The 25,471-nt window shown below is 43.2% G+C and overlaps 1 protein-coding gene across 1 annotated transcript in view; it reads right to left on the bottom strand.

The window, feature by feature from the left end:
* Nucleotides 1-3,837: 3,837 nt before the first annotated feature.
* The window catches only part of ITPKA (inositol-trisphosphate 3-kinase A), a 108,979-nt gene continuing 87,345 nt past the window's right edge, over nt 3,838-25,471 (bottom strand). The window contains exons 4-7 of the mRNA XM_053270810.1: nt 25,105-25,309; nt 13,851-13,952; nt 11,094-11,165; nt 3,838-9,394 (exon numbers count right to left, since the gene is read on the bottom strand). Of these exons, the coding sequence (XP_053126785.1) occupies nt 9,191-9,394; nt 11,094-11,165; nt 13,851-13,952; nt 25,105-25,309 (583 nt within the window). The 3' untranslated portion in view covers nt 3,838-9,190. The remainder of the gene's footprint in view (nt 9,395-11,093; nt 11,166-13,850; nt 13,953-25,104; nt 25,310-25,471) is intronic.

Here is a 25,471-nt window from a genome sequence, read left to right as displayed (position 1 = left end):
AGAGGTTCAACTCACACATAACAGGTACACACATGGCTCATGGCCACAGCAGGCAGGAGAAGATCTGCTCCATTTCTTCTGTACATGCTCCATTTCTTCTGTACCAGAAGAATGTCAGTTGCTGGAAAACTGGAGAAGCAGAAAGCTGAAGAGCTTGTTCTCTAGGTCACAGTAGCCCAGAACAATTGAGGTTTTTAGTGCCTGCTTAAATGTTCATCTCCATCTCTAGTGCCAGCAGGTACAGAACAATCACTTGATACAAATGTTACCTGTTACGACCCTATATGGAATGATGTTTGCAACATTTAATCAGTTAAAGCAAACTTTTGATAAAGTAAAAATGGTGCCCTTAAACTGGGCTTTTTTTAAAAAAATGGTTTTTAATATATTTATAAAGATTGCAGATGGCAAGAACCATCTTAAGAGGCATTTCCCCTTCATCACCTAAACATGACAATATCTGCTGAAGCTATTCTTATAAGCAGCAAAAACCAGGCTAGGGAAGCCCAGCCCAGTTGTTGCAGCTTGTGAGAACCGCCGGGAGCCACACGGGTCACAGTGGTGGTGGCAGCGTGGTGGTGAGCCCTCTTCTGTCGCCTACCACTTAACTCAGGTTTTGGGTGCGAGTGTGCCCAAAAAACAGGTTAACTGGTTGTGTGTCTGCCACAGCTGCTTGCAGCTACAGCGGACACACTCAGGGTGGACATCTCCCAGTAATGCATTGTGCACTTGGGCAGTGCATTACTGGGGCTCTGGGGGGGAGGGCGGGGGGGAGCAGGGCACCACGTGGCTGCACTTCCCTGAGCCTGACTCCCGGAGCAGCCGGGCAAGGTGCACAGAATTAAACCTCCTCTACATTTGTGTCACAGTCCCAAGATATATGTGGTTCCCTATGACTGTTTCTTTTTAAAGTCAAAAGGTGAAGTGTTTAACATCATGGTTAGCCTAACCTTTATTGAACTTAGGACTCAGAGTACCACCACCTTTTTTAGAAATATATTACAGTTCAGAATATAAATCCGATTCCTTCAACCAGCCCATAGAAATCGGTGTTTTAAGCCCACAAAAGAGCCACCAACATTACCACTTCACCTCTTATTCTGGTTATAAGGATTCACTCTGAACGTGCCTGTTTGACTGTCTTGCTCACATGTCCTCTATGACCAGCATTTCCATTCAGCCAGCCTCTGAACATTGGGTACACTCTTACACATGCTAAGTAAGAAATAAGACCCATTGGGATGGGTTGCATTGAACTCTGGTATTGTCAACATCCTATTTGTGACAATTTTCAAACCAATCACTTGTTTAAAAAAACAGCTTTGCTATATACCTATTTTGTATGAAGAAGCAGCTTCCTATTGCTACAGACCACAGAGACTCTTCATATTGTGTTCAGACAATTCTCCCTTGGTGGTCCTTAATTGTTGCATTAAGGTAAGATCTTTCAGATCTTTGCCACCATATAATTTTATATGATAAGTAATACACATATGCATCTGTGCAATTTTCATTATAGATTCATGACCTTACACAGCCTTTCATAGACCCTTTCCCGTTGGCTCTGGACAAGACTGGGATCAGGCCCAAATACATCCAAGTAATCAGATAGTTGGGTTGCATGCTGGTTTGTGGGGATGGGGGAGAAATGACTCTGCAAACACAACAGGCACCCTGGGAGTCTGGCTATATCTGGGTGGTGGCTAAATAAACAAACTCCCTTGGTCCTTAGTTAAGCTCCATTACTAAAAATCACTTTCTCACACTCGTTAAGAGTTGTTTGGGGAAGATCAGGGCCTGGTGAGTTCATTGCTATGTCTTCATGTTACATCTGTGAACTAACTTGTAAAATTTCATATTCACATTTTAAGGCCTGGGGGTTGGGGCTTGCATCAGGGATACTAGCTTAAAATGAGTTGTTTAAATTTTAGGCAAGTTTGTGGGGTTCTTTCCCATAACTCCTAGTTGCATCATTCCCCCTCTTTGAGACATTTTGTGCTGCCCTCATACATTTCCCTTATCTGGACACTCATTCAATCCACCACTCTTTCTTTAGTTTCTCTTCTCAGCAGAAAAAACCCTCCTCTTTAATTTGTCTGTGGTCAACCACATTTCCTTACCTTTTCTCACTAGCACCAGAGAACCCTGACAATAGCTTCTCTGATGAAGCTGTCATCCTCTTCACATTTTTATACTGTCATGAATTGCTTTTGATCTGTGCTTACCTCTGAGAATGGCAAGACCGCTTGCCATCCTGCCCTTTGGGGGGTCACTGTAAATATTATAGATAACAAGCCTGCTTCTATGCAATTTCAAATCCGATAAATGTATACTTCTATATTTGCACAGAAATAAAGACATCCTAACACAGCTGTTTGTTCTTCTCTTGTTAACAACTAACCCTTCCTGGATGCAAGGGAAGAGGAATACCATTTATATATACACACACTTACCAGCTAGATTCCTGGTCTTAGTGGTTTGGAACCCACATGGGGCCATGCCCTGTACTAACATGGGTACCAACAGCTGTAACAGCCCTGCTGACAGGATAGGATGGCTAGCCCCAGAGCTACTCCCCTTTCCCACCAACGTGCTCTGAACAGCTAGGCCATGGGGAGTTTCAGGATTAGACACTCTAGACAGAGACCAACAGTTACAAAATTAAAAGGGGGCCTGGGTTTCAAAAGGAGAGCGGGAAAGAGAAGTCACACCACATATGAAACCAAAGATAAATAACCTGAACTACCAGCTCCTTGTAGCCTACTCCAGGAGTAAAAAGATTATTGTTCCACCAGGCAGACTGACTCCTCCTCCTCTTCAGGTAGCCTTCCATGGGACACAGGCACTCCTGAGGTCAGGGCGTAGCCAATCACTGAAAAGCAGTGCAAGGCACCCAAGGATTTGCTTGCAACCTTTTATGAAATACAAACTGAAGGGTGTTGTAAAGCATAGGAGCTAGACCACTACACTCAGTGGGCACTTGCACACAATCAGAAGGGGACGTTTGGGGCTTGGAAGAGACCTTACCCCATGCTGGACAGATGAGCAGAACCTCCATTGAGCTCTGTAGGCCCCACTCCCAGGCAATCAGGTGTTTTAATTTCAATGGGACTACTTTGAGTAATTTTCATGTCAGCCACAAAATTTAAGCAAGCTTTCGAGTTCTCAAAAACCCTTCAATGTTAAGAAAGAGGTGGGTGGGTAACTGGGCATCATGTAATACCTCTAAAAGTTACAAGACAGACTCATGTTGATTAGCCTCACTAGGTAGGATATCTCAGACTGCACCCAGGGCTTCTGAAATGACAAGACAATAATGGTTGTTCCTCCATTTTTAGAAAATATGTGTGATTCTGTTCCATTTTTTAAAATGTTCCATTTTCTGTTCCACCAGAAAATTAGCTGCGAATATTATATCCCCAGCACTAATTGAAGCACACAGGTTGGAGGGGACCTTAGAGGTCTTCTAGTCCCCCCCCCCCGCTCTCAGAAGAAATCTGCTACAGCATCCCCGATGACAGATGGCTGTCCAGCAAAGTAGTCTCTATAATAGCAAAGCTGGAGATTAATTTCAGGTGGTGCACTAGGTAGAGAGTCAACAGAAACCAAAATGGTAGTATTACCCACTGGTTGGAGAACATTTAGTTCCATTCCCCTCACCCACCCACCCCTGGTAAAAAGTAAAATCCTATCTTCAGGTGTTGCCAGTTGACAAACAGCAATCGGATGTCCAAAGAAAGAGTGGAGTGCAAAAACAATAGGCCATCACTGCTGCAGAAGGACAAAGATTAAATGTCAAAAGATACCAGAAGAACCTCCAATATAAAAATCTTGACAGATGTTTTCAGTTAAAATTTATTAGTTATCAGGCATCTGGAAATACTAAAGTTTTCAATCTATACAGTTAGGATATCAGAATCAGCATAATGTTTGCACTGTAGTGTTCAGAGCAACAGCTTCTGCTTAAAAGACAAACTTTTTTGTCCGATTCTTAGTAAGAGAGCAGAATTGTAGCCAAAGTCGACTCAACCCTTTGAAAACATGACTCCCCATCAATGTTGCCTATTCATGGAACTCAACAGATGAAGGTGAATTCAACAGACCTTTAGTGATTTTTTTCTTATGTCATATTAAAGTACATATTGTCCTTGACTGAAATTTCCACAAATGTCTATGCAACAGGAAACACAAATGTTTTGCAGTTCTCTATATTGCACTCTTCTTCCATGAATTTAAGTAAATGCATTAAAACAACTTAGGATCCTCACAACAACCCTGTGAGGTAGGCAGGTCCAAGTATGCATTTTAAAAGACGTGAGAAAAGCAAGATCAGCAGACCTGGTGGATTTCTTATCATCCAGATCAAAGTGCTGTCCTGTAGCCCTATTATATTTCCCCTTACTAGAACTGACATCTTATTAATTTAAAAAACCAAAACACGTTTTTAAAGAACAGTGGTTCACAATCTCTTATTTGAGTTTCCCCCCTCAAGAGTCACCTTTATCCCACTGGTGGCTCCCCACAGCAGCAGCAGTTTGCATGAAACATGCCCTGCATCTGCTGCAGAAACAAATGGAAAAGAATTTTTCAGTTGAGTGAGAAACCCTGTTGAGTGGGTGCTCCTGCAAAACCAGCTGGGGGTGAAGGCTGGAGAACCTGATAGCAATAGCAATAGCAATAACATTTATATACCGCTCTATAGCTGGAAGCTCTCTAAGCGGTTTACAATGATTTAGCATATTGCCCCCCAACATTCTGGGTACTCATTTTACCAACCTCGGAAGGATGGAAGGCTGAGTCTACCTTGAGCCCCTTGGTCAGGATCGAACTTGCAACCTTCTGGTTACAGGGCAGCAGTTTTTACCACTGCACGACCAGGGGCTCTCACCAGGGCCTTACCCTAGTACTCTATGATGCCATAGAGTACTAGGGTAAGGCCGGGAAATGTCTGGGGAAAAGCTAGGCAGCACAACCAATGAGCCCTGGGAAGAGGTGTGGGGAAGTGCTTAAGCCATAAGAGCTTCTTGGGGCTCATGGGCACCACAGAACTGGCAAAGGTGGATGGAGAGAGGCTGTTAGGCCCAGGAATCCTATATGCGGGGGGTGGGGGGGGAGAGCTCAAAAGCTATATGATGGTTCCATATGTTGAGTGGGCCAGTGAAAGCATTTCAGTGGGTGGTCTTGGGTTTAGTGGAGGTCCCTTAATTTTATTTTGTTGTAGTTTCAATATTTTAAACACTGCTTACAGTGCTGCTGTATTGCTGCATTTCTTAATTCTGTTTTTATAGTGTAACCGACCCCAAATCTTTGAGATATAGGGCTATATAACATCCAGTGAACACTCCTGCTTACCCAACCACTTCCTACAAACCTCTTGTGCTACAAGCAAATCCCCACCAACTTTCCATTTAGAAACCTCAAGCAAGCCTCTAGTAGATCAAAACAGCCTTTAAAACAAAAAACAAAAAAACGGGTTTGCTACACAGGCCAGTATGAAATTGACCAGTTGCTCAGCCTCCCTCCTTGCACCCACAAGAAGCAACAATCTACAAATGAGTCATTTGCCATTAAAAATGCAGGAAGGCTTTAAAAGTGAAACAATTCCAAATAGAACTGCCCTCCACCCCAACTGCTGTTTTCAATTTTGCTTCTCATTATCACTCAAAGCTACATCCAAATAAATATTATCTCAGTCCTTCTAGGTGGATTCTTCTACCTAACTCTATAGTACACATTCTGTCCCATGGATGATCAATCACAAACTTCATCCTAAGCAGGTTGTTTTAGAGCATAATCATAGTGGCCAGCATGATGCAGAGAGGCTCTACACTACACTTAGCCCGCTCTCCCCGCACACAAGCAGTCGTTCAGGCCTGGGTGGCCAAATCAGCCACCCACAAGACTACCAGCTCCATCACGGAGCCAGTGGGGGTGGCGGGGATCAGGGTGGGGGTGGCAGGGATTATAGCCTCCCAGTCAGGGGTCTATTCATGTGTCACTGCACGCTGCAGTAGCGCATGAGCAGGTTTAAGGGGAAGGTGTTTTAGGCGGGCTAGCCACCTTGGGAGCACCAGGCTCGCCCGCAAGCCCTGGAAAGTGTGGATCACTGGAAAGTGGGCTAAGCTCCCTTAGCTTGCTTTCCAGGGATCATGGGAACAGCCTCACAGTCTACCACCAGCATGCTCTGCATGTAAAATCTAGCCCTGGCAAAATTGTATAAAAGTACAATTGTGCAACAACTCAGAAATGCGCCCTTTCACTTTTGCAATGGAGTTTCCACTGTTTTCAGTGAACGCTTAAAATTATGATTTTTTTTTAGTTTGTGAGAGAAGCAAACCAACTTTTTAATTTTTTGTGTAAGCATTTTTGAGAACTTTTGTTGAAAAGCAGTATATAAATAGTCATAGTAGTAGCAGAAACTCAATTGCTCAAGTGCAGGTGCACATTTCTGAGTCACTGCACAACTGTGTTCTTGTACAACTCAATCAGGGCTAGATCTTACATGCACAGCAGCTCCGGTGCAAGGGAAATGCCGGCATTAGGCTATGCATCATGTTGGCCATTGTACTCAAGGGATACCAACAGACACTAAAAATTTGAAAACATTTGTGCACTGGCACAAACGTTGCTTAGGATTCCACAACAAGTGTGCATTTTAGTGAATTCTGAACTTACTGGTCAAGAATTTGGCAAGTTTTAAAATAAACTTTTGCAGAGCAAGCACTGTATACAGATTTTACAAGTGTTGAACATAATGTCTGAATAGGGCAAAGGACTGCATGAGATGCGGCTATGGAGCCATGGTTGCCCAAACATTAAACAATGGCCATAGCTTTCCCCTTGCTTTTTATTGAATCTGTGCAGCTTTGTTATATAGCCCATAAGAACTCAATATGAGCATGTACAAAAGTCTGATCACAACCAATAGTTGTACAAATATATGGTTAAGCACCACACTGGAAACATCATGCATACTGGAACTGCATGACTAGTCAGTTGAACATAGCAGAAAAGCATATTCTGCAAGATCAGCATATAGTAGCTTTTGGTCAAGCCATTTTCATTTCACAGAAGAAAGGAGAATTGTTTACAGTGTTTTCCTGTTACATCAAGCATCATCTTCACAGCTGAACTCAGACTGACTGCTACATTCATTTACATTCCACTGAAGTGTTAATAATTTAGGAACATAGGAAGCTGCTGTATGCTGAGTCAGACCACTGGTCTATCTAGCTCAGTATTGTCTACACAGACTAGCAGCAGCTTCTCCAAGGTTGGAGGCAGGAGTCTCTCTCAGCCTTATCTTGGAGAAGCCAGAGAGGGAACCTGAAACCTTCTGCTATTCCCAGAGTGACTCCATCCCCTGAGGGGAATATCTTACAATGCTCACATGTGGTCTCCAATTCAAATGCAACCAGGGTGGACCCTGTTTAGCTAGGGGGAGAAGTCATGCTTGATACCACCAGACAAGCTCTCCTCTCTGCCCATAGCAAGTGCCTAGCACCTAATGTTTCGAATCCCTAGTACATCTCTTTGTATGGGGAGAACTATTCTCTTTTAATCCTTGTAGCATCTGCTGGTACACTCAAGTAGAAGTGGTTTGTCTGGAAACAATCAAAGGACAAAATATATATACCCCCAAACAACAAGATCAGGATCTGATCCCAGGATGTAAAATATTTTGACTAACTGTGTAAGTTGGTAGTAGTTTCACTTACTAAACTGAGTTGCTGAAACATAATCACACTGGCATTCAGATATGCATGCCAGCTGGCAAGAGCCCACTTCTGGATCATCACCAACTTAACTAAAGTTGGATGAAATCACCATCAAAACATTACTGCTTTCTACCTGGAATGTGTAGAGTCTTTAGAATAACAAACTTAAACACCTGAAGAGCTTTAAGAACATTCTCAGATGAAGACTAGCATATCATAAGGAGGCACTAATATCAAACCTGATGTGAATCCGACCCTCCCGTTTGTAACCTTTTCTTTCTCTAAGGTATGGCGTCTCCTTTAGAAGGTAGAATTGACCCAGACTGATCTATAACAGTGGGGCCAGACACATGCACACATTATATCTAGACTCTGGAACTGGAATAAAACTATGCAAATTCATGCCTTTTGTATACCCTTCGGACTGCAATCCTGCCCATAGTTATGTGTCAGATTAAAAACCAGTAAGACTTATTCATACATAGTTCTTCCACAAGACCTCTTTATTTGTGCAAAAAAATTAAGATGTCATTCATCAGTTGTTACGGGTTAAAAGCAAAACAGTTTCGGTGTAAAGTACACCATCTTCAGTGAATGACATTTTATTTTTTGCGAAAATAAAGAGGTCTTGGTAGAAGAACTATTTGGAAATTAATATGCACACAGCATCACCAACTTATTCATACATAATGGTGGACAAAACTACAGCCTCAATTTGCTTGTAATATTTTTGAGTTCTGCTGGTAGGTTCCACAATACTGGCAAGGACTAGGGTAGTAATACCCGCCCCCAAAAGGACAGAAATGGATTGGCAGAGAAAGCGACACAAAGAGGCAGAGGGGTAAGGTGTTGCACAGAGCACCAAAGTCTAAGTTGCCCTTCCAGTTCTGAAGCTTCAGCAGCAATCTGTGCACATTTTTTTCTGCACTGCCATGAGAATTACAAGATTTTTTTTATAAGAAAGAAAGAATCTATAAATTCTATAAACATGTCTGAAGCTGCATGGCACACAAGTGAATGCATGGAATGTGAACAGCCCTGTCTATAGCGAGAGCATGAGGCTTAGAAAGGAAGCCTGCTTGTTGTTTTTGAAGGTAGCTCTTTTACAAAAGATTTGTGATCTTTTCCTTCCCACATGCTCCAGGCAATCAAGATTTTACTGTGGTTCACTAAAGGGCCATAGAGAATTACTTGGTTCACCAGTAAGCAGTTGGCTTGATCCAATGTCCAAATCTTCAGGATTCTTGCTGTTTGTTCCATAAATCTGATGGCTAACCCGAGATTGCTCAGGTTCCCAGAAGATCACCACAGGCTAGCTGTGCACTTCCATCTGTTTCTGCAGCAGCCTGCTATTTCCTGATTCTTTGGAGTCTGGCAAGAGTTTTAAAAGGCTTCCTTCTGACTGAGAGATTTATTCTGCAAAAGTTAAAAACTATGGAGCAATCCCATAGAGGACATGGGCTAGTCTGTTCTCATCTTTCCAAGATACTTCCTAAGATATCAATCAAGTTGTCCAGTCCCAGCAAGTAGCCATCTTCCCGGTTGCCCTCCTGCCAAGGGATCCTATGATCCAGGGTCTGCCCATCTGGGAGAAGGGTAGTCTTTCCAAAATCAATGAGCCACACATTGGCATGCCCACTGTCATCATGCACAAACAGCAGTGAACTTCCAATTACCTGCAGAGGAGGGAGAGAGAGATTATTATCTATTGTTCTGAAAGCTCTCATGGATATAAATTTGCTGCTGCTGCTGCTGCTGGCTCCATTCCACATAAACCTTTGATCTAAAATGCCAGTGGTTTGTTAAAATTAAAGCACATGTTAATGCTCAGGGGCATCCTCAGTGTGACAGATGCCCTAGGAATCTGCGTGTGAATTTCTGCCCAACAAAGCCTTATGCTAAATCAGACTGTTGGTCTACCTAGCTCAGTATATTCTTCACAGACTGGCATCAAATCTCCAGGGTTTCCAAAGGGTATTCCCCAGCCCTACCTGAAGATGTCAGGGATTGAACCTAGAACCTTCTGCATACAATGCAGATGCTCTACCACTGAGCTATGGACTCAGCCTCAAAGTGGATATAGCAACATAGGAAGATGCCTTACACCAAGTCAGATCATTGGTCCATCTAGCTCAGTATCACACACACTAACCGGCAGTGACTCTCCAAGGTTTCAGGCAGGAGTTTCCCCCAGTCCTATCTGGAAATGTCAAGGACTGAGCCTGGGACCTTCTCACTAGCGGAATGAAGCCAGCGGCGACCCATGTCTGGCCGCTGCAGCCAACCCCTCTCCCCTCCCCCTACATCTGACATCAGACGTGAGCAGTAAGCCACGCCCCCGCATCTGATGTCAGACGTGGGAGTGTGGTCTAGCTCCCAAACGTGGCCGTGTGGCCCCATTCGGGAGTTAGATCGAGGCCAGCGCTGCATTCGCAGTGCGGCCAGAAGCAGCTCTCTATGCCTTTAAGGCAGGGAGAGCCACTCCTCCCGAACCGGGTTGCATGGCCCTGTTCAGAAGCTATGCCACGCCCCCGCACCTGACATCAGACACAGGGGGCGTGTCGAGGCCATGAGGCATGGCCCCTGAGGGGGGTGGCCTGGGTTCTTTGAGCCCTGTCGCCCAATAACGGCTATGCCCCTGGGCCTTCTCTATGCTAAGCAGACGCTCTGCACTGAGCTACAGTCCTTCCCTTGTTCATCAGATCTCTGGAGATTATGGGAAGCTAGTCAAATGAATGCATGACACTCTCGCCAGCATTCCAGGCATTCAGTAGTTTAGTTCAAATCCGGAGAAAAATGGAACACACAAATTTCCCCTTAATGTCTTTCACCTGAAAGCTAGTTCACACATGCATGCATACCACCTGATTAACTCAGCATGAGATGACTTGCAGGTGAATGCATGACAGTCTCAACTGAAAAGCAGAGGGTTAGAGGTGATGTGATCTTCTGTCTGCGATGTTTGATCTGTGAGGGCTCATTCAAATACACAACTCTCCACTTGATGAGGCAATTATGCAGCGGTGAACATGCATGTGTGAACTGGCCTATGCAATTCACTTCATGCTTACCCACAGGGCTTCTCCTGTAAGAAGTGGCAGGACTTGCCTGTGCGCACTACCTCAGAGCGTCCCTTCTGTGCTCTCCTGATAGCACACCATAATTTGGATATGGACAAATTAATCTAAAATGTTTGGATAAGAGGGAATTTGCTTTTGAGAAAGGGGCAGAGTGGGGGCCTTTGGGTTGCTTCTGGGCATCCTACACATCTATCATTTCCTGTCTATTGTATTAACTGAATGGAAATGGAGATCGTTTGTGAGGATGTATGACTTCACGCTGCATTGGACGTCAGAGCCCTCACCCACTACTTACCTCATGCCGTTTAAAAAAGTCAGAAGACTCGAGGATACTACGAATTTCATACAGTCGCCTCAAATATTTTTTCTGTTAAAAGGGGGGAGATAGAGAGAGGGGTAAATCTCATACAATTCTACTATCGCATTAGTGAAGGGATAACAACTAAAGCTAGAAAAATCAGGCCAACCTGGTACAGTGCAAATTGCATGCAAGAGAGTTTGCATCAACCAGCCCTCCTGAAGATGTTGGCCTATAATGCCCATAATCCCTGGCTATGGGCTACTGTGGCTGGGGATTATGGGAGTTGTAGTTCAAAAACAGCTGGCGGGGGGGGCTAAGTAAGTGAGCAGGCCTGCCCTGGAGTAACTTGAAACATGGATCAGCAGCTCTACAAATGGGAGTTCATAGAGCAACATTCAGGCAAACAATGCCCCACTGATGTTTATAAATTGCAATGCACATCCTGCAAAGATATAATGCCTTGTAATACTAGAGCAAGTCATTAAGGAGGATTGACTAGTTGTAATTTTATCTCTGAAAGATTTCAGCTGATCAGTAGAAAGAGAAACAGGGAGGGAGAGAAAGATGGAATGGAAAGATGAAGTAAAGCTCCATATGCCACAAACTGAACAAACCCAGTGATAGTTGGTGAGAAAAAGAGAATCCTATATTTGCTGCAAAAGCTGTATGCCTTTAGATAAAGCCTACAAGCATGAGGGATTTGTATGCTTTGTGAAATCCATGGTCCCTGGTATAAGAAGCATTTTGCACATTACAGGGACACATTCTGTGTTAATGAAGAACGGTGTCAACCTCCTTCAAAAAGTCTAAACCATAAGATAAAATATACTGCTACAGAAAGCCACAGGCGAAAGACTATCTCCCCACATCCCTGTGCACTGATTCCTGAAGACCTTCTTCCTCCTCTAAAAATAAAATCCCCTTGGATTTTCAGAAGTCTCCCTTCTATGAGGGAAAAGTCACCCCATGTGGTATGTTAACATTCTCTCTGTGGCACTAGTTGCCGCTTGCTGCTGTATATTTAAAGTGTTTAGCATCTGTCAGCCACTTACCTGGGTTCTTCAAATGTACATTAATGCTAAACAAGATGAATGGCATGTCAGCAGTGGTCTGGCAACTAAAATGTGGGTCTGCTTCAAACACTGCATGTTTAAAGTATACACATGTGAATGAGATAATAGTGGCCAACATGACAGGCAGCCCTACATTGATGTTAAGGGCCTGTTACGATTGCAATGTGACTTAAAACTGCATCTGGGCAGTTGCGCAGGGCTCCTTCAAAGACCATTGCATGACTGCCTGGAAGAAGCTTTAAGTCTGCAGCAGCCCCATCACACGACATTGTCAGGGCAGCCTTTCAAGTTGTGCAGCAGCCCTGATGGATCCCTAATGAGTATCTTTGTATCTGATGAAAATTTGCTAGAGTGACAGAACATTCTAGAAGGAGAAGACTGTAAGAGAGAAGATTGTGGACACTGAAGTATGTGGGCCAGTGTTATTTCACCAGGTCAAACTTCCACTTGAAAAAGATACTTCAAAACAGAGGTCACTGGGTCACCGTTGTGTGGACTTAACTTATGCATTCTGCCATTCTCCACATCATGGACTTTATCATTTCTCTCATGTTATACAATTGTTTTTCCAATATCATTTCTCATGACTTTGTCTTGTTATAGACTGCATATATTTTTCACAAAAGATTTATTGGACTAAGTTGTGTATGTTCAGTTTGGTGGGTGGATCTTTTTTGTGAGGTCCCCAATGTTGACATAGGGCTGCTCGTCATACCAGTCACTGTGTCTTGAAAAAGACCTAGGCGCTTTCCAGACTAGACCCTACAATGGGGTCAGGACGTATCTCGGAAGTGTGCTTCCACACTTCCTGCGTCGTGACACCGCAGTCTCTACACGGACAGCAGGGTGCTGTTCACATTTCCAATGTGTGGTTGCGAATTTAACCGCTGCAATATAGAGCAAGGACGTCGTATATCGGGCATGAAAAAGTTGCTGTTTTTTCAGGTTGTTAGTTGCTGCAAGACTGCTCCCCCTGCTGTTTACATTCCGAATGCGACTTGCCCGAACAGAGGCATTTTGCTGCTGATGAGCAGCTAGTCTAGAAAGCACCCTACACTGATATGCAAATGTGTCAGGCAGCTGGCATTTGATCAGGACTTTCTGCCACATGCCTGCACCTTTCAAGACCCGTCCTGTCATGTGTAATCAGCCCTTAATCAGGGGTTGTGCATTTTATTCTTTTTATTATCCTCTAAATAAAAAGAATAAAAATTCTGGATCAAGCTAGCTCCAATTCTGCAACACATGAATCATATACAACTGTGCTTAATTTGCATATGTTTGCTTACCTTGCATATGTCTTCTTCCTTCTGCTCACTATGGGGGATGAGGAAGTCCCATCTCATGGCCAATAAATATCCACTAAGCCCCTCCCCTCTGACAGTTTCTGGAAATTTATCAAGCATTTTGAACTGGCTTTTAAATTCAACCCTTGTAGTAATGAAGAAGAAGAAACATTTTCTATGGTCAAAAATTCAGATTCCAAGAATGCTGAATTCTACATTTGACATAAAAGCACAGGGTTAGTGCTTGCACAGAATGCTGGCACATGCACAGCCCTGGCCTAAATCCACCCAGAGTGAATTCCTGCATTTGTGAGGACACACCACACTGTTTTTAAGATACTGTGAGAAAGTACACACACAAAGACGATCTGATTTCAAGAATCGAGGCTTACCAATATATATGTATCTCCCTTAATGAATTCCACAAAAACCTGGAAAACTTGGTCCCATGTCTTGGTTGTCTTGAAGTTGGTGTTACAAGTCCCATCAGCCTTCTGTAAGCATTAGAAAGGAGAGGAAACAGTTTATTCTGCTTACGGAGAAAAGACGAAAAGGAAGGTACTAGCACAGGAATGGTGGGGAAAGGAAGCCTCCAAAAGTGCTAAGAATTTGTTAAAGCCCAGTCTGTTTCAAGGCGGAGGGGCAACTGAACCAGTTTCAGTTAATAAGAGCAGACTAAATGCAAATTTGGTTTGTTTGTCTTGATGAAACCAGCTCAGTTGCCTATGAAGAGGCAGCAGCTGGTTCAAAATAAATTATCTGGTGGTGGGCTGGTTGACCCTACATGATAACTGACTCCCCAGCTGGGAAACAGCCAGGAGAAGAGGACAAGATGGGACAGGCCAAAGCTGACACAACTGGCAGCCAAAGCCGGGCAAGTGGAATCACTAGGGTGCCACCACTGGAGTGCTGGCCAGTGAGGTCTGGCAGGACTTTGACCCAGAAGCCGCAGCATTGGTTACGCAGACAGCCAGTGCTGATGCTGCCTGCCAAGAGGTATTTCAGGGCACAGCAGGTTGGGGTGGGGAGGAGGAAAAGGTTGCACTAGCTCTGTGTTGTGACCAGAGAAAGGCCAAGTGGAACTGTCCTGGAGGAGTGGCAAAGGAGGATCAAGTGGCATTTTATAAATCCTTTCCTGACCACATGCCATTTCTGAGTCCAAAGGAGGAATTTCAGGAGAAAGAGAAAGACAACAGACACTAATAAACTTTTAAGAGTGGCTTTTAAGGCATGCTCATCTTTCTTCTGCAGGCCAGGATGAATAGCGGAACCCCAAAAGAAGTCATTTTGATATACAGAATGTTAGAGTTGGAAGGGACCTTTGAGATTTCCTAGTTAAGTCTGCTGCACAGTGCAGGAAACTGCTGCAGCATCCCTGAGACATGCCTGTCCAGGCTCTGTTTGAAAACCTCCAGCAGAGAAGATCCCACCACTGTAGGTGGCAGACTGTTAAGAACATAAGAACAGCCCCGCTGGATTAGGCCCAAGACCTATCTTGTCCAGCATCCTGTTTCACACAGTAGCCCACCAGATGTCCCTGAGAAGCCCACAGGAAAGAGCTGAGGGCATGCCCTTTCTCTTCATGCAAATGGCATTGAGAGGCATCTTGCCTCTGAGGCTGGAAGTGGCCTATAGCCATCAGACTAGTAGCCATGGAAAGACCTGTCCTCCTTGAATTTGTCTAAGCCCCTTTTAAAACCATCCAAGTTAGTGGCCATCACCACATCCTGTGGCAGAGAATTCCATAGATTAATTATGCACTGTGTGAAAAAGTATTTCCTTCTGCTGGGCCAAAATTTCCCCACCTTCAGTTTCATTAGATGACCCCTGGTTCTATTATTGTGAGAGAGGGAGAAGAATTTCTCTCTGTCCACTCTCTCTACTCCATGTATAATTGTATACACCTTTATTATATCTCCCCATAGTTGCCTCTTTTCCGTAGTTGCCCCTGATAATCTTGGTTGCCCTCTTCTGCACCTTTTCCCATTCTACAATGTCCTTAAGATATGGTGACCAGAACTGTGCACAGTACTCCAAAAGCTAAATACAAACTGATAAGCATTTAGCCCACAATACGCCGGATCTGACAGTCATCAAGAAGAATCGAGTTCTGATAATTGATATTGCAATCCCAGGAAATAGATAAGTCAGTGAAAAACAACTGGAGAAAGTAACTAAATACAAGGACCTTCAGATTGAAATTGAGCTGCTCTGGAAAAAGAAAACTGTAGCAGTTGTTGGTGCTCTTGGTGCAGTACCAAAAGAACTTGAACACCATCTTGACACCTTGGGCATTGATAAAATTACAGCACACCAGTTACAGAAGGCCACACGACTCAGGACAGCACAAATACTAAGACGCTATCTTTAATTTTTCTTTAGTTATCCTAGAACCTTGGAAAGGGCCCAATAATTAAAGTACCAAATCTAGGCAATAACATCTGGTAGACTATGTATAAATCATCATCATCATCATCATCCCCCAGTGAGGCACTACCTTGGCGTGGTTGTGGGGCTTGTGTGCTCTGAGGAAGGTGAGAGCTATGCCAGAGGTCCAACCATACTGGATAGGTCTCACCAGAGGAGCCAGACAAAGAGTGCCTCTCCCATCAACAATATGGTGAGACGTAACTTTAATAAATCTATACCGGATCGGTCGTCGCCCGGGTCAACAAGGACCATGCCAGGTGCTATAGTCCCTGGACATCTGGTGGCAAGTGGGCAACAGGACTCAGGATCTTCAGTTGAGCAACTAGGGCTGGAGACCGCAGATTACTGGAAGAAACGTCGCTTAACCAGAAAAAATATACGAAAAATGCCAACAAGGAAATAATGATCTGCTATTACAAGTCTAGTCCAACTAGAGGAGGTTATTTAAAAAGAATGTACCAAATTTGGAAAGAGAAGCATCCAGATACAGAAATAACAGAACAAAGGCTAGCAGACCAGAGAAGATTCATAATAAGAAATAAAGTATTCACAAGAGTTGAGCTGGAAGAACTGCAAAGAGCAACACAGGCTCAAGATATGGAAGAAGAATTACCACCAACTGAAGCACTTGCTCAGGCGCAGGTGGAGGAGGAGGTGTTGGAAATAGAGAATGCCACTGTTGCTGAACTGTTTCAAAATCAAAACCAGCCAACCTCCCCTTTGCCTTCACCTCAAAAACCCAAATGGCGTTTAACAGAAAAGCAACAAGAACTAAAGCAAAAAAATAACTGAGCAAATGAACCAAACAACCACCAGGGTTCGACTTCCAGCTCTAAAAACAGTTGCCAAAAAACAACTTGCTCAGGCATTAAAAGATGTCAATGCTGCACTTGCAGAAATAACAACCAATAATTTGCAAGAAACAACCCAACTAATGTACAGTGCAGCAACAATAACAACACAAGAGCTCAGATATAAGATCAGTGGACCTGTAAAAAAAGAAAGTAATACATCACCTAAACGGAAGATTAGATTAGAAAATAAAATCGCTAGGCTTAGATCGGATGCTAGTAAATTGAAAGATATGAAAGACAAGAAGATGAAGAATGAAAACAAAAAGTATTTGATCCAAAAAATACCATCTAAATTCAAGGAAAATTAGAGAAGTCCTGGAAATAATAAAGCAGCAAATAACAGCAGTGTCAAAGAAGATTAGCAGATACGAAGCCAGAATTACACAACACAGGCAGAATCTCCAATTTCAATCAAATCAGAGACGTTTCTACCAAAGCATAGAAGGAGAAACTTCAAGAAACATAGAAACACCAAATAAAGAAGAAACAGTGCAATTCTGGGGAAAATTATGGGACAATCCAATAGATTATAATAAAAAAGCAGGCTGGATGAAAGAGGTCAAAAAATGTAACCAACAAATGCAAGATCTAATAATAACACCAGAATTAATAAGTGAAAGAGCAAAGAAAATTAAAAATTGGACTGCTCCAGGCGACGATGAACTACATGGCTTTTGGCTCAAACACCTAACAAGCCTCCATAAACAACTATCAAAACAGTTCAATCACATTTTGCAAGGAGGTGATACTGAACAATGCCTAACAACTGGAAAAACTCATCTCATAATGAAAGACCCAGCAAAAGGTGCAGTTCCAAGTAATTATAGACCGATAACCTACCTGCCAACCATCTTCAAATTATTAACTGGAATAATAGCAGATGAAGTGATGCAACACTTATTAACTAACAAGCAGCTTCCAGTTGAACAGAAAGGAAATTGCCCGAACACCAGAGGCACAAAAGACCAGCTGCTGATTGACAAAATGAGTTTAGAAAATTGCAGGAGAAGAAAAACAAATCTAAGTGTTGCATGGATTGACTACAAGAAAGCCTTCGACTCATTGCCTCACACATAGATACTAAAATGCTTAGAAATAACTGGTGTCAGCAAAAACATTCAGATATTTATTAAAAAAACAATGAGCATGTGGAGTACACAGTTAACAATCAATGGCGAGGCATTTGGACAGGTTAGCATTAGAAGAGGTATTTTCCAAGGGGACTAACTATCCCCTCTGTTGTTTGTAATCGCCATGACTCTACTTTCACAAAAACTAAACAAAACAGGCCTCGGATACTAAACATCTAAAACATCAAGTCAAATCAACCATCTGCTGTACATGGATGATCTGAAGTTGTATGGAAAGTCTCAGTCAGAAATCGAATCACTGCTAAACACTAAACACTAAACACATATAGCAATGGAGTTTGGACTAGACAAGTGTGCTGCATTAATAATGAACAGAGGGAATATAACAAAAAAGGAAGGAAAAGAACTGCTCAATGGAAGCAACATCAAGAACCTGGAAGAGAAAGAACATTACAAATACTTGGGCATTCTCCAGGCGGATAACATTGCACACACTGAAGTTAAAAGAAAAATTGGAAATGAATACATCAAGAAAGTTAGAAAAATCCTAAAGTCCAAATTCAATGGCGGGAACACCATACAAGCCACAAACACCTGGGCTATACATAGGTATAGCCCAGATACACTGCAGGAATAACAGACTTGACCCAGGCAGAGCTAGAGACGCTAGATCGTTAAGACCAGGAAAATCATGACCATCAATCATGCTCTGCACCCCCGCAGTGGTGTAGATAGGCTATACCTCCCTCGCAGCTCAGGTGGAAGAGGAATGCTGCAAGTCCATCAAACAGTAGAGGAGGAGAAAAGAGGCCTTGAAGAATATATCAAGGACAGTGAAGAAGATGCACTTCAGATGGTCAAGAACAAGAAACTATTCAACACCAATGAAACAAAGCAGGCCTACAAGAAAGAACAAGTCAAGAACTGAGCAGAAAAATGGAAAAATAAGCCCCTGCATGGTCAATATTTGCACAATGTAAGTGGGAAATCAGACATCACCAAGACCTGGCAATGGCTTAAGAATGGCAACTTGAAGAAAGAAACAGAGGGTCTAATATTGGCTGCACAAGAACAGGCACTAAGAACAAATGCAATAAGAGCAAAAGTAGAAAAGTCAACAACAAACAGCAAGTGTCGCCTTTGTAAAGAAGCAGATGAAACCGTGGACCACCTAATCAGCTGTTGTAAAAAGATCACACAGACTGACTACAAACAAAGGCATGACAAGGTAGCAGGGATGATACACTGGAACATCTGCAAAAAATACAAGCTACCTGTAGCCAAGAATTGGTGGGACCATAAAATTGAAAAAGTTGAAGAAAATGAAGATGTAAAAATATTATGGGGCTTCCGACTACAAACAGACAAACATCTGCCACACAATACACCAGATATAACTGTAGTCGAGAAGAAAGAAAAACAAGTCAAAATAATCAACACAGCAATACCAGGGGATAGCAGAATCGAAGAAAAAGAAATAGAAAAAATCACCAAATACAAAGATCTACAAATTGAAATTGAAAGGCTGTGGCAGAAAAAGACCAAAATAATCCCAGTGGTAATTAGCGCCCTGGGTGCAGTTCCAAAAGACCTTGAAGAGCACCTCAACACCATAGGGGTCACAGAAATCACCATCAGCCAATTACAAAAAGCAGCTTTACTGGGATCAGCCTATATTCTGCCTATATTCTTTACTGGGATCAGCCTATATCTGTAACAATTGACAATAAAATTCAGCCATCCCAGGTCCTTGGGAAGGACTTGATGTCTGGATAAAACAAACCAGTCAATAACACCTGTCTGACTGTGTAAACAAGAAATAATAATAAATATTCTGCGATGATATCTATAACAACAGCAACAACATTGATAATAAAATTCAGGAATTCCAGGTCCTTGCGAAGGACTGGATGTCTAGATAAAACAAACCAGTCAATTATTATTATTATTATTACATTTATATCCCGCTCTTCCTCCCAGGAACCCAGAGCGGTGTACTGCATACTTGAGTTTCTCTTTCACAACAACCCTGTGAAGTAGGTTAGGCTGAGAGCAAAGTGACTGGCCCAGAGTCACCCAGCTATTTTCATGGGTGAATGGGGATTTGAACTCGGGTCTCCCCGGTCCTAGTCCAGCACTCTAACCACTATACCACGCTGGCTCTCTAATGCCTCTATGTCAATCTGACTGTGTAAGCAAGAAATAATAATAATTATTATTATTTATTATTATTATTGTTGTTCTTGTTCTGCCTAAAGCAGATCAGAGAACAAGTCATAGGAACATAGCAAGCTGCCGTCTATCTAGCTCAGTATTGTCTTCACAGACTGGCAGCGGCTTCTCCAAGGTTGCAGGCAGGAATTTCTCTCAGCCCTATCTTGGAGATGCCAGGGAGGGAGGAACCTGGAACCTTCTGCATGCAGATGCTCCAGAGCAGCCCCAACCCTTAAGGGGCATCTCTTACATGTAGTCACAGGTACCCATTCAAATGCAAACCTGGGCAGTCTTAGCAAAGGGGACCATTCATGCTTGCTACCACAAGACAGCCGTTCCTTCGTTACCAACTCTGCTTATCTGTTAAAGGTTGCCGTGACTAAGTATGTTCAGGGAGAAGAACACAAGTCACACTGGATACTTTGCTCCCTTTTTCTGTTGACAGAAGATGTAACAGCCTTTTACCAAATATTGGCAAGAACGTAGGAGGGCAGACTTCTAGTTTCACAAACCACTGGCAACAGTGCAAGTCTGAGGGGGAAGTCACAGAGCCATCGACATTTTCTGCCTCATAGTACATTCTACACCTTAATAAACAGCAACTCGTGATGACCCACTTATTTGGGAGAAGGAAATGTGGGGCTGTGGAGGGCATACGCTTACCTTAATAAACTCTTCTTTCACATTAGCAAAGTTAATGTGAGTGATAACTAGGGGGAAGAAAAGTTTCATTCAGTGCAAAAGCTAGGCTTGTTTATGAATCATTCTATCAAGCTTGTGAGTTGGAGTGTCCATCAACTGTGTGCATATGTGAATTTGGAACAAGAAATCTGGAAAGCACCTGAAATTACAATTGAACAGGTGGTCTCAGAATTCCACATTTGCAGTCCCTATATTGTGTCTGGAATATTCCTGAAGCTTGGAATAAGAAAACCAGACATTTTGCATAAATTAATGTGCCACAAATTAATATCAGACCAGATGAGATAATCAACAATCTGTGACTAGATCTACCACAGCCACCATCACCTTTTCAAGCTTAAAGGCAGGCACGGGACAGGGGATTTAACCTTCTGTTCATGGGCTGCTTTTCCAACCTAAGTTGCTCTTGTTCCTACCCCAAACTGCTCTTTGCTCCTGAGTGGTAAGAGAAAGAATCAAAGAGAAAGAACCTGAGGGCCACTGCATGTGTTTTATGGGGTGGCAAAGGCTTCAATCCAGTCCCTAACATTGGAAGCTCTGCTTAGTATCCTGCAATGCCTGACCCTTCAAAGAGATATAACCTGCAGATTTTTGAGATTTCTTCACAATCTAGAAACTAGAAACTAAAAACTTGAGACTTGTTCAACAAGCAAGTTGAGATTCTTCTAGCATTCTGGGGGGGGTAAACCCAGTCAACATGAGACTATGCATTGGAGAGCCAGGTTTTACACAGTGCTGCCACATAGGTTTAAAGCCAAATTACATAACACACAAATGCATGTAACAGCCCTTTTCCAACCAGGAAGAGCATTTGTTTTGTCCAACTGTTTCAGAAGGAAGCAATTGGAAATAAGAATATAAGAACAGCTCTGCTGGATCAGGCCCAAGGCCCATCTAGTCCAGCAACCTGTTTCACACAGTGGCCCACCAGATGCCACTGGAAGCCTACAAGCAGGACTTGAGGGCATGCCCTCTTTCCTCTGTTCCTCCCCTGCAATGCCTTTGAGGCTGGAGGTGGCCTATAGCCCTCTGACTAGTAGCCATTGATAGACCTCTCCATGAAGTTATCCAAACCTCTTTTAAAGCCATCCAGGTTGTTGGCTCTCATCACATCTTTTGGCAGAGAATTCCACAAGTTTATTATGCGTTGTGTGAAAAAGTACTTCCGTTTGTTGGTCCTAGACCTCCTGGCAATCAATTTCATGGGATGACCCCTGGTTCTAGTGTTATGTGAGAGGGAGAAAAATTTCTCTCTATCCACTTTCTCCACACCATGCATGATTTTATAGATCTCTATCATGTCTCCCCATAGTCGTCTTTTTTTTCTAAACTAAAAAGCCGCAGGTGTTGTAGCCTAGCCTCATAAGAAAGGTGCTCTAGGCCCCTGATCATCTTGGTTGCCCTCTTCTGCACCTTTTCCAGTTCTACAATGTCCTTTTTTAAAGATGTGGTGACCAGAAGTGTACGCAATACTCCAGGAGTGGCCACACCATAGTTTTGTATAAGGGCATTATAATACAGCTTCCCTCTCCCACATGGAGTTCCATGGATATTTGTGAAAATTAATACACATCTGGACTCATGTACAGAAAAAAGCAGCTGGTAGAGGAGATTCAGGGTAGAGAAAGAACAAGCAGGGAAAGAGTGAAGTTCACCCACACACACTCTACTTCCAGTCACGCCCTCCCAAAGAAGCTTTCCTTGGTTGCACTACCATGACATGCTTTTGCTTGTAATGTGCCGTCTGGCCTGTAAACGCCCAGTGCACTAAAAAGTGTGATGGGTACTACCTAGCAACTGCAGGTAGACTGCTAGGCAGTGTCAGCTTAGAACGTTTCTGCTCTAAGGCACATGCAGACTTGGAAAGCATCTATCAGTCATCACTACGTGCCTTTCTCTGTATATGCATTACTGCTCTGTGTGCTTTGAGCATGAATTTGAGGACATAAATTAAATGATACACTTGGTGCGTGGGAGGAGGGGTACATTCACAAAGACTGACAGCTAGCATGTGTGCAAAGAGCACTGTCTTACAAAATCATGCTTTTGCCTATGACAGCTGCAAAGCAACCACTATATAAAATTCAGCTCTGGTTGGTACAGTGCCCAGCTGAGTCAGATTTGGCTCTGTGCATGTCCAGACTTACACAAATGCCTTCAGGAAGTTAACTGCATGGCAAGCCTATGCCCAACACTCTCCACTTCACTCTGGATGTGTGGGCCAGACTCAGACACCAAAGTATGCATCTGACAAGACATAGGGAAGTTATGCAAATACTGTGCAAACTGTGGGCAGACCAATCTAGAACTCTGAAGTGATGTACTACAGCAGGCCTGTGAGCGCAGAGGAAGGGCCTGTCAGTCTGTGGCCAGATGGCATGCTAACTCTGCACAACGCTCTGTGACACAAACATAAGACCCATATGGAGAGGCAATCTGAAAACATCCTGCATATTTTGGGGCTAACAGCAAAGACTGGCACATGACCTGTGACTGAAAAAAATCACATTTTAAAATATTTACATATGTAAAACATTAAAATGTACTTTGCAGTAGCAAAATGGAGACTGCCACACACACTTTGCCATTGCAGGGTGTTATTGCTTCATTCAAGCAGGTGCCTATCACCAGGAGCTTTCCTAGACAGCAGGGATTAAGATGGGTGAAGTACTGAAAGTTACGGATATTTTGAATTTTGCCTAAAAAATCGATGCAAAAAATGGATTTTTTTAAAACCCTGGATATAAACTGTGCTGAGCTGCAATGAGCAATGAAAAACCCGAATCATGTACAAAGAGCTCTCCGATACCTTGCAGGGACTTTGACATAAAGCTGGACAATATGTGGGTGCACACTTGCCCTTTCGTGGTTAATCAAAGTAAAATCGCAGTCTGGGCATGCTCCAGGGGAGCTTTTCCAAATCATTATGAAGGTACCCAAGGGACCTCTAGTTCAGCCATCTGCAATGAGTTCCTCAGAAGATTAGTCACTACAAATGCATGTCCCTCTCCTCAGCTCAGACAGCAATGGTTGGTGCAGGCTGTGTAAACATAGTGGCTGACACAGAAGTGTGAGCACAGGTGCTTGTGCATGGCAGGGGCAATTTTTGCTGACCTCTCAGAAGCACTCTGTGCAATCCACAATTATGTCCTTGAGGACTGTGTGACCCTCAGGGACACAACTGCAAATTGCACAGAGAGCTTCCAGGGGAGGAGGAGACTGGTACAAATCATCTCCTCCTCTCCTTCTGCAAGCACCAGAGCTTCAGAAGCGGAAGTGGAGCCACTGCAAGTATGCATCCTTTGGCTGCACACCCACAGAAGTAGTTAGGATGCTGGCCATGGTATTTCCCCCAACATGTTACATTTAAAGAGTTTCCGCTGGTCACACTGCTTACAGCTGCCCTTTGAGTAGTAGTTTAAACCAAAGCTCCAGAGTCTCAGAGTCTCAGAAAAACCCCACTTATCCTTCTAAATTCAAACTTTTAAAGATGTACTGGCTCTTGTAAAGAGTACCAGGGTCCATTATATAAATAGCTACACAATGCCTTAGTGATTTCAACATTCAGTAGTACTTGGAAAGCACATTGCAAATACATTGCATTCCATTCCCAGTGCCTACCCAATGGCCAAGCATCAAACCTGTGCTATAGGCCAGAAGCCCAAATGTGAGACAAAGCAAGCAAGGAGAATCTGAAAACCGGAGAGGACCTTGACTAACCCTCATGTCCACCAATCAGATAACTCTGCATTTTGTGTATGATTATGAAATAATTGCTCTCTGTACAAATGATTATTTCATAGGTTGTGGGAACAGCAAATAGTGGGTGGACTACAGCACTGAAGAAATGATTTTTCTAGGAGAGAGAAAAAATCAATGCGATACACAAGTTGGACTAATTCCAATATGGAGGACTGGTTAGCTCTTTGTCACGCATTTTAGAGTTTGTGGGCTCTGTAGCTTGAGTTTCCTTTTCCCCACCATTGTACTAACAGATTACAAATGATGTACATAGCTTCAAATTATGTAAATTATAGAAACAAACATTATACAGATTTGGAAATTGGTAGGCACTGCAATTCACTATGAATCAGAATGCCTCCAATTAGATTTCTGGGTTGAGGTTGCCACTACCTGAGCCAGGGAGTGTCTCTAAACACCCAGATTTCCCTCTTCCTTCACTATCAGTTTCATTCAGTTTTCTTCTTGTTCTCACTTGCATGTGTGTGTTTGATTTGATGGAATGTTTATGCTCCGAGAGACTTTTTTTTTGGTATCATTACTATGGAAACATCCAAACCCATGTAGCGAGGTTGCAACTATGAAATGCTAAGTAGGAGTGGAAAATGCCTCACCTTAATCCCCTCGATCCTGAAACCCAAATTAGCACTGGAGCTGATGGTCTCCCTCCATTGCATGTACCGAGGCTTGGTTACTGCGTGATGAGAGTTCTCCTCAGCAGTGGGTGCCAAAGGGTCCACGTCAATCATTTTCTTATACATGTCCTTGCGCAATTTTGGCTTCTCCCGAGCCTTAGTCAATTCCTCCTCCAGGTACGTCCTGCAAGAACAAACTGGCATTCAGCACTTCAAGGATACTTGAAAATCACAGTAAAAACAAGTTTATTTGTCATGCCCTCTGTCACATGAGAATCTCAGTGCCTGTTACAAGCAGCTAGATAAATGGTACCTAGGTGTGCTTAGCAGATGATCATTTTTTCAA

The sequence above is a fragment of the Hemicordylus capensis genome, chromosome 1, assembly GCF_027244095.1.
Source record: "Hemicordylus capensis ecotype Gifberg chromosome 1, rHemCap1.1.pri, whole genome shotgun sequence".
Classification (NCBI taxonomy): Eukaryota; Metazoa; Chordata; class Lepidosauria; order Squamata; family Cordylidae; genus Hemicordylus; species Hemicordylus capensis.
Note: the sequence above shows the minus strand (reverse complement) of the source record. Positions and strands in the feature narration are given on the sequence as shown.